Below are 10,344 nucleotides of genomic sequence, written 5' to 3' on the forward strand. Positions count from 1 at the left end.
GGAGTCCCCTGGGTCCCCAGAAGTGAGTCCTCTGATCTGATTCACTAAAGAGCTACCTTATCCCAATGGACTCTCTCTAGCGAACACTGTGATTTCCCTTTTTTTCTATTTTATTGATAATCTCTTCCCTCTTCACCATACATCCAGCCTCCCTAGCATTAGAACCGAGTTCAGGGACCAGCAGATGGTGTAATGGTTACATCGCTGGACTCCCATGTAGTCGACCATGGTTCAGGTCCCAGGCCCGGCATCTTAACACTCATGCTGGGCGCAGGTGCATACATGCCCAAGATCTCAAGAGGAAAATGGAGAAGGGATTGTGGTATGGCCATCCCCCCAGCGGGTGATTTCTCACTTTCTGTCTCTCTGTCTTCTGTGTCTCTCCAGTGAGCACACACACTCTGTAGCAAAGAAACCTTAAAAAAAAAAAAAAAAAGTGAGTTCAGAGACAAGATCACTTTCCTGTAGAACCAGAGGCAGCTTTAGTAAGTTGCATCCCCCTACAGTCTATAGAGTCGTGGGCTTTTGGAGAATTTATTAAAAACTGTGAGGCTCCCCTTTAGGGAAATGTGCACACAGTTCCTTGTGGTTCACAGACTGTGTGATGCTCCTTCATCCTCTTGTGAATTTACACTAATGGAGACAATATTGGGTTGTCAGAAAAGTCCTGGTACATTTTTGCATAGAAAAACAGAAAAATAGGTTGTGACTTTTCTGACAACCTGATATTAATGGTAGACTTGATCTGAGCTGAGAAACAAGCTCTGAGAGGTGGGTTATTCCCCCCTGGACAGGATAAGGGTGCCACATCAGCCATAGAACAGTGACGGTGTACCACCACACGGTAAATATCGTCAAGTAGTCATCTACAAAGCCAGGCAGCCTTACCTTAATCTTCATCTGGCTTTCCCATTTATCGGCAATTGGCAAAAACTGGATACTTATTAATTTATTGAATCATTCAACCCATAAACCCTTTCTGAGTTTCTTCTGTATGCTGAGTCCTAGGCTGGCATGTTGTACCCAGGAGTACAAAAAGTGGCATTGTCCTCCCCTCCTAGGTAAATATAGGAGCAAATAAACTTCAAGACCTTAGATGTATTCATGGAGGCAAAGTAGTCTTTTGTCCCTACCTCCACCTCCAAATCTGTTTGGAGGCAAAATCCTTTTTTTCACTACCCCCCTCCCCCCAGCATGTGGCACCCTTAAGAAGTACAGCTGCCTCCTGGTGTCTGTTTGCTGGGATTACAAACCATAGGACAGTGGATTTCTCTGATTATTCTGTTGGTCAAGAGCACACCCCCAGATCCATTTGCCTTGGTGCATCCTTCATTCCTCTTTTCTCTGCCAGAAGAAAAGCTTTGGCTGCTTTGGGATCTATAATAAAGAAAGGTATCTAAGAATACAGTTTCCAAACTCCAGGCTGCAGCTCCAGCAATGAGGCATGGTTGACTATGCCATAGGTTCTGCTGAGTGTACCCTTAAGGTCACACACATGTCCTTTCATGCTTAACTTTCTGGTTGGTTCTAAAATGGGTGGCGTTAGGAACTTTGATCAAGTTCGTTTTAAGCCTAATCTTCTCTCTGCAAGCTGCTGATATCAGATGCTAAGGCAGCCCATACAGACATCTTCCCAATTTATTTTCCCCAAACTTTATTTAGTTATTTCTTCCATGAGGGAAAAAGACAGAGAAATAGCACCCTGAATAGGGTCCTCATGCCACAATCCACCAGCAGCTTTGGCCAGTTCTGGATCATGGGCATACAATCCCGCCACCCCCCACCCACCCCCAATGTAGTTCACATTACAGAGCACCATGCTTTACTGATGTGCCGCCATTGGGACCCTCCTTTCCAATTTTGAAGGCCAATGGTGACTTCTGTCCACACCAGTAGCTGAGAGCTGGGTGGCTCTGAGTTCTCAATGGTATTATGTCAATATAAGTCCTGCAAAGGTTATCCTCCATTGCTGGCATTTGGTTCAGAACAGGATGGCTGACCAACAGATAATTATCCCTGGGAATAGTGAGGTCTTCCTCTGAGAGCCTTTGGGAGTTGCTAATGAGAAATTAGCATGAACTTGATGAGCCACTGCTTCCCTAGATTGATTTTACTGGGCCATGAGGTGTGAATTTATGACCTGGTCGTCCCTGCCAATCAGGCCTTTGAGGAGTACTGGCTCCAGATTTGCTGTTGTTTCTCTCCAGTTCCAAGAATCTCCTGGACCCTCAAGATAAAAATGTTACTGACGCATTCCCTAAGGGACAGATGGTGGGAAGGCTTTGGGTGTCTGCATGCTGCACCTTCGTTGTTGCTGCTGTTGTTTTTAAAAGAACGTGATGTATGTTTAAAATACACAACTAACCTGAAGCTGTCCCTCCTCTCCCTCTGTCGACTTTTCCTGACCACAAGCATCCATAGTGACTGTCATTCAGCTTGTCAACAATGTAGTTGATACTATAGAGAATGAAGGTATTTACTTTTTTTTTCTTCCATAGTATTTCTTTGTGTAAAGAGTTATCTGTTTAGACATGTCGCTTCCTTGTTAATTTGAGTGTTTTAATCAGCTGGCACCAGCAGAAAGTAAGCAGGTGGTTTCAAGGCAAGTGCTTGATGCTTCTCCATAGATTGGAGTGAATTTTACAATTCTGAAAAAACAAAATCCAGTTCATAATTCTTTTCATATGTAGGGTATTCTTTTTATAAAATGCTCTCTCAGAGAAGAGTACCTAGTTAGTTGGAATTCAAGTGAATACTAAATTCCTGTTTATGTTCAGCCTGCATTCATTGATCACCTACTATGAGCTGGAAATATTTAAGAAATCACAGAAGTTTCAATATCATGAATATTGATTTCAATCAGGTAACTTTTATTCATGGCTTAATAAAATTAGGACCTGGTATAAATGGGATTTATCTTTTTATTTCCTAAATAACCATGGGAAGAAATACAAATAGCTACGTTTAGTCCTAGCCCGTAGGCTTTTAAGAGTATGTTTTAAGTCATCTGCTTTATCTCTCTTTATACGGCTCGGATTGTCAGTTTCTCTTTTCACTTTGTATTTAAACAGTGTCTGTCATGGACCAAGGACAGAACTACAACAGAGGTGACTCTGCTACTACCCCAGCAACACATTTTATTTCTGCATTGTGCATTGCTCAGTTCGTTCTTGCTCTGTCCCTCTCCCTCCATCCCTTTCTGAGTTTCTTTGATCTGAATTTGCATGTTCCAGGCGCCTCCTGTGCTCAGCATTGGAGGCAAAAGCTCCATAGGCATTCGTCCTCCAGCCTCATCCCTGTGCGTGTGATTCATCCATCTGCCTGCACACCTCTCCGCCCTCCTGTTCCACACTGCAGTGGATGCTTCTCTCTCTGCAAGCATGTAGCCAGCATGGTTCTGCACGTAGCGTGTGGACAGCAAAAGGGAGTGGGGTGGGGGCAGGATCCTGGGGCTGTGTTTCCTCAGCCTGTCCTCACTGGCCATCTCTCGTGGCATGGCTGAGTGTGAGGCTTTGAGGGAACCAGGCACCATCTCCGAGTTGCCATCACCTTGCTCACCCCAGGCCAGAGCATGACTGGCCCCAATCGACCCTTACAAGGAGCATATGGATCACCATGGCTTCTTAGGGTCTCTTGGATAATTAAGAGTTGCATGTCAGGTCCCTTCTCTGCTCCCTTCCCAGCCCTTCCCCAACTCCAGTATGGAAGAAGTTAACTGTCTCGGCTTTTCTCTACAGCCTATCACTGGGACACCTCGGACTGGATGCCTGGAGCCCGCCTGTCAGACATAGAGGAAGTGCCCAACTATGAGAACCAGGATGGAGGGTCTGCGCACCAGGGCAGCACACGGGAGTTGGAAAGCGATTACTACCTGGGTGGCTATGATATCGACAGCGAATACCCACCCCCTCACGAAGAGGAGTTCTTAAGTCAGGACCAGCTGCCCCCACCCCTGCCAGAGGACTTCCCAGACCAATACGAAGCCCTGCCACCCTCACAGCCAGTCTCACTGGCCAGCACGCTGAGCCCAGACTGTAGAAGGAGGCCCCAGGGCCACCCTAGCCAGTACCTCCCTCCTCACCCATTCCCCAACGAAACGGATTTGGGGGGCCCGCCTGCCAGCTGCGAATTTAGTACTTTTGCAGTGAGCATGAACCAGGGCACAGAGGCCCCCGGCCCAGCAGACAGCGTATCTCTGTCTTTGCACAATTCCAGAGGCACCTCATCCTCAGATGTGTCGGCCAACTGTGGCTTTGATGACTCTGAAGTAGCCATGAGTGACTACGAGAGCGTGGGAGAGCTCAGCCTCACCAGCCTTCACATCCCCTTTATGGAGACTCAGCACCAGACCCAAGTGTAGGGGACACATCTTGAGTACTTTGCCCTGTTTGTTACGGGAAGGTGGAAGGAGATTGGCTAGGCTTGTGTCTCCACGGAGCGTGGTCTGTGGAATGAGAAGGAAGTCAGTGTTTTCCACTGGGAACTTCTTCACAAGTCGTATTGTCACAAGCAAGCTTGATTCCAGCCGGGTGAAAATGGAAGGCTCAGAAATTGCTTCTGGGAAGTAACTGGTAATCCTTGCAGTAGATACCTTTGTTCCTGGCTAAGAAGGCAAAGGCGGGGGGATTAATTCACCCACTAAGTTACACAGTTGATCTTGTATGATTTGTGGTATCGTGCCCTGGAAAGTGTTATTGCTTCGATCCTTACAGTATTAGTAACTGGCAGCAATCAAAGAGGCATTGTTGCATGTAACTTTGAGCCAATGAAAGGAAAATAGTAATGGAAATAGTAGTGATGATTGTTGGAAGTTAGTCTTTTAGGTGAAAGGAAAGAGAAGGAAATACTATGAAACAAACAAGAAAATGGGCGGAAGCCTGCAAAAATCAACTCTATTTTTTTTTTGAATAAGCTGCCCAATTTTCAGCTATAAAATTAGGTTCGAATAACATGTTTAGTATGCTCGGTTATTTTTGTTTGTTTATGTTAAGCATCCAATATAATAGAGTTGGGTTTTATGATTTTTGAGAAGGCTATCAAGGAGGAGTGATGGGAGGCTTTTGGGGCTCCATTTTGTGGGTTGGGGAGAAGGTTAATGTTCACACATTAGAAAGAATGTGATTATCTGGTTTTATGCTTTCTGGTAAACATTACTGGCTCTAACTACAATTCTAACATTATTGCAAAAATTGGTCTCAATTTGTGTGTTCTTTCATAGAATGAGAGATATTTAGAAGCCGAAGCAGATTTCAAAAATTCCAGAAAAAAAACAATATACTTTGAGAGTTTTCAGCTTGGATAATCACAATTCTTGATAATGCAGATAAAATGTGTATGTTATTCTAAGTTGGTAGAGTCACCAATATACATGTTAAAAAAAAAAAAGGAAAAGAGAAGAAAAAGAAAGTAGATTAGCTGTCGTGTATAGATTATAGTAGTGTGTGTGTCTGGGCCATGTACAAATACGTGCTTGCACTCAATAAGGCTGCTCTTGAGGAAAGCGAACATGAAGGTTTTAGGAAATGGACCATGATGAAAATCCTGCTAGCAGGGATACCTTCCAATTTCTCTGATATCTGTGATGTTAGAGAAGCACCAAACGCCATATTTTACTCCAGTTCAGTTAACTTTGTTTTGGCACTGCCATTTATATTAAAGCAAAACTGTGCTTTTTGAAAACAGTATTTTGTTATAATTTTCCAGAACTAACCTCTATTTGAAAACACGTAATGTTTGATTACACCATGGGAATTCTCCTCCCATCTGACATGTAGGCGTTGACCGTATCTTTCCAAAATTGACAAGAGAATCATTCCACTGGAAATACAGTAGCTCAATACTCACAACCTGTAAAGTTGGCAAGCCGAGTGACTTTCTGTCTTTGCTTCAGTCACATTACAGCAGCCACGGCAGTGGCCACGGTAAAGAAATGCATATTTGCACTCTGCTTAGTGAGCAAATATCTGTGTCCACAGTTTCTGATGACTTAACGGCATTGGTGTGTAAATTGTACTGTCCTGAGTCTGCGTGTCCACTCAAATATATTTTCAGTTGTTTCAATTGTGTCTAACCCACTTCACTTCCCTGTAGGAGTCGGTGTTTCTAAACGTTTGTTGTAAAAACAAAAGCAAAAACCTCTTTTTCTTCGCAAACTTCGTCAGTGGCTATGCTGCATAGGTTTTCGGTCTTTCTCTTCCTGTCTCTTGGCCAGATCTACTCATGAAGGCATTATCTACACTGTGGCTCTAAAATAAATGAATTTCACTAAGGCTGCTTTCAAGAATAAAGTCTTTGGTATTTTTCTTATGTAAGAAGCACATTTGCAAGAGTCACAGAGAAAATGACAAACTAATGGTCTAGAATAGAATCATTGCTATACTTTTAATAATGCAATGACATAAAAACCATCAAAGTAAAACCAACAATTCATTTCTTGCCCCCAGGAAATATTAGAATGAGATTAATGCCAATGGGTCACTGCTGCTTACATAGCATCTCTTAGAGGGAGAACGCCTGACTGACACAGTAATGAAGAAATAAATAGATCCTAATGCACTTGTGAAGTCACCGAAGAAAATTGTGCCCACCCTTTGCTCTGACCTATATAAAATACCTCTTTCTCCTGGATATCATCCCCTGATTTTCTGCAGAATAACTCTGTAGCTAAATAGAGACCAGACAACTATGTGTTATGTGTTGATTCATTATCTTTAAACACATCTCTTCACTTTCTGGAAAATCGGATTTCCCTGTAGGGGACAAAATGGTTTGCAGACAGGTCAAGATAGAACGAGGTAGGATGACCAGCCAAGGAACCTTCACGTTCCAAGAACTGGAAGGGTCCTTATGATTTGCCAGTCCAAATCCCATAGTTTATAAAAAACAAAAAGAAAAGAAAAGAAAAGAAAAAAAGAAACATGCCCGGAGTGGGGAAGAGACTTGCCCAAGCTCACACAGGAAGTTCAGTAGTTGAACAAGAACAAGAGCCTGTCCATTTGGCCAGTGTTCTAGTATTCTTGTTACATAGCATTTTCGCCCACTCGCTGACTCAGGCATGGTAGCCATCTGCCTCTGATGGACCCTCTGACTTCTCATTATTCCTCTTTTTAGATTTGCTAGAAAAGAAAATACACAGAGAACATTTCCCTAGAAGCCTCTTGATCTTGTGTTTCCTTGCAGCCTCCACCAGGAAGGGTGCAGTTACAAAATTCACACATTTCTTTGACATTCATCAAAATGCTGCTTTTGCCAAATGAATGTGTCTAAGATGGGGATGGAATGATAGTTATAGAATTGAACTCAGACCAGTCATTGATTGTAGTGAATCTTCGACTATAATATTACCTACCAGGAACATTTCTTGTCCTTGTTCTTTTGTTTGTTTTTTGGGTTTTGTTTTGTTTTTGTTTTTGTTTTTTGTTTCTTGTTTTTTGTTTTTCTTTTCTTCCTACTAGCACTGGCACTGGGAAGAAAACCCCAAACCCTCCCCACCACCACCACCACCACAATAAGCCACATGGAAACTATTCAAGCCAATCAGTGTCTTCCCCATTTTTCTAACACACACGTGTCACCTCCTAGAAGCCATTAGCATAACCCATTGCAGGCACTTTACCTGTATTGCACACTCCCTGATTGGGGCGAGAGGAGCTGGGCTGTTAGTGTTTGTCACAGATGGAGCAGGAGCTATGGGGCACTAAGAGATGAGTAAAGGAGGGGCTTCTTTCATTTCCTTTTCTCTGTGAGATTTGCTGCTGAGTTTCCACTCCATGCCCACCTCGCACATGCTCACGTCCTGCGTGTTCATAGAATACCAGAGCCAAAGACCATACTATGAGTAGGTCGAGGCCATGCTCCTGAGTTTCACCTACCAGAGAATCAGCGTGAAGGCCTGGAGAGGGAATTGCTCCTGGGATTTACCTGGAACTGCCCTTGGAAATCCCTAGACCAGCCTGGATTAAAAACCAGTAGAATATCTACTCTGCTTCTGCTCATATCCCACCCTCATCCCCACCCACTACCTCCACTAATGCAGTGTCTACATCATCCAAGTCAGGGGAATCGAGAAAAGAGATTATCAGAATAAATCACATCAGACCCAGTAGACACTTTTATGTGAAATCATTCAGGAAGATCTAGTGTTCACTTTGCATGGATCGTCCAGATAATTGTCTAAGCCTCTTCACTCAGCTGCCCTCCCTGTACACAGATAACGCTGAAGTGCTTAGGCTTTTGTGTTTTATGTTTTTAGTTTCAAACCATGGGAAACAGAGATTCGAAGAGGCATTTCTTCATCACTTTGTGTGGTCTGTGAGAAGGTGGTTATGTGTTTTTTGCTGGTTTGCGTCCCACACTGTTCAACTGCACATGATTCAGATGAAAATCTACCATGCCTTTGAACTTCTGGTTGTATGATGCTGGAGTTTAAAGTCACCATGTGTGGGTTTGGCATCAGTCAATATTTAGCCAGCTGGCTAAGAGATAGGAAAAGAATAAGATATTCCTTTCCTTATGTAATAATGAAAAGCAATAATTACAAGTATGTAATAATACACGAAGGCCATAATTAGTCTCTTCCAAGTGTTTAGAATGCACTAGAGAATCGTATAGTCATTTGGAGCGTGTTTGGACCCATTAGTATGTACCATAGTACCCTTTCAGCAAACAAATACCTGAATTGCTACTATTTAACAATTTTATGAGCCCATACTACTGCATTTCCGGAGTAACAAATGTGTTTGGAAATGGAAGCAGTTCTTTTTAAGTACTGTATCAGAGAGATTGTCTTGTACATTTACCTGTTGCAAACAGGCTGGTTTGTAAAAGATGTATGTTTTGGTGTTTAAAATGTTTATAAAATTGTATATAAATGGTTTCAATTTTCCAGGCTTTTGTAGATACTATATTTGATGCCTATCAGGATGCTTTAATTTGGGGGGTCGAATATAATTCTAAATCACCCACGCTGTTGGTCTGCAAACTTTGGAGGTAACTACACACACATAAAAAAAGAAAAGATTTTACATTGGAAATTTATGTTTTGTAATCATTTCAAAATGTACTGTACCCTTCCTTTGGTTCTATCGTTTTCATTGAACTTTCTCTGTTTTCAGGAAAGTGTTTCTATTGATTTTTCTTTAAAATGAATGTGTTTGCCTAGTTGTTATGTACCTGATTTTTATGCCACTTCAGCGTCTGAATGAGGTATAGCGTTTCTTCATACACATGCACACTCACCTAAACTTGCACACACATCACACACCAATCCTTATGCAAAGGGGAAGGCTAACACTTAAAGTGAATCTTGTCCCTTATGGAACCTTATGGAAACGGATTGTTCCTGCATATATTGCTGTTGGCAGTATTCAGTCTTGTGTTCTTTTTCTAAAAAAGAAAAAAAAAAAAAAAGGAAAGAAAAGCAAAAGAAAAAAATTAAAACAAGCAAACGAAAGTTCCAACAACTGTACAGGTTTGTAACTGCAAAAATTTGATGGTTAAAACAAGTTTTCAAGTAAAATGAAAAAACTGAAATTAGCCATTGTGTTGACTCTGTGTTTCCTTTTATTTGTCTTTTTTTTTTTTTTTTTTTTGAGAGAGAGAGAGAGACTTTTGCTATGGACTCATGCACTCATTGGAGAGACAGAGAAACAGAAAATGAGAAATCACCCCCCAGGGAGGATGGCCACACTGCAATCCCTTCTCCTTCATTCTCCTCCTGGGATTCTGGACACACACGCAAATAACACCCAGTATGAGTTTTAAGCCACCGGGTCAGGAACTTGAACCACCATCAGCCATGTGGGAGTCTAGTGTCTTAACCACTACCCCACCACTAGCCCCTCCTTTTATTTATCGCTAGTTCATTGCTTGTATGGCATGTAGGATGTTTCTGTAGGTTCTGTTGGAAGCACCAAAGTACTTTGGCCCTGGCCTATCCCTCAGAGGAATCTCTAGTTTGAAGACTCCCTTCTCTGGTCCAGAGGAGATGTTTTTGTTTTGTTTTATTAATCTGCCCTTTTCTTTTGTTTTGTTTTTCTTTTTCAGAGACTTACCTTCAGAAAGACTTAACATCTGTTGAAATCTTTTATTACTTCTTCCTGGTCACCTACTCTATGGGCTTTTTCACTGATCATGAGGAAAGGCGTGCTGGAGGATTGAACAGCTAAGAACCATTAAGTCCCACCCGGCAGAAATTCCTCCTGAATGTAGCTCCCCCTCTTCCAGGCATTAGCTCCAGTTCTCCTCTTATAATAATAATCGAGTTTGGGACACCATTAGTACTTGAATTTTCCTCCAAAAGGCTCCAGACATTTTTCCCAATGGAATGAAAGTTAGTTATAATAC

General features: G+C 42.4%; 1 protein-coding gene across 1 annotated transcript in view; it reads left to right on the top strand.

Annotated features, from left to right (window-relative positions):
• FAT3 (FAT atypical cadherin 3) overlaps positions 1-9,438 on the top strand; it is a 595,653-nt gene extending 586,215 nt beyond the window's left edge. The window contains 3 exon segments of the mRNA XM_027776536.1: positions 2,413-2,472; positions 3,072-3,107; positions 3,738-9,438. Coding sequence (XP_027632337.1) covers positions 2,413-2,472; positions 3,072-3,107; positions 3,738-4,360 — 719 coding nt within the window. The 3' untranslated portion in view covers positions 4,361-9,438.
• The last annotated feature ends 906 nt before the right edge of the window (positions 9,439-10,344 follow it).

Source organism: Tupaia chinensis, unplaced genomic scaffold (genome assembly GCF_000334495.1).
Source record: "Tupaia chinensis unplaced genomic scaffold, TupChi_1.0 Scaffold000680_1, whole genome shotgun sequence".
In the NCBI taxonomy this organism is placed as follows: Eukaryota; Metazoa; Chordata; class Mammalia; order Scandentia; family Tupaiidae; genus Tupaia; species Tupaia belangeri.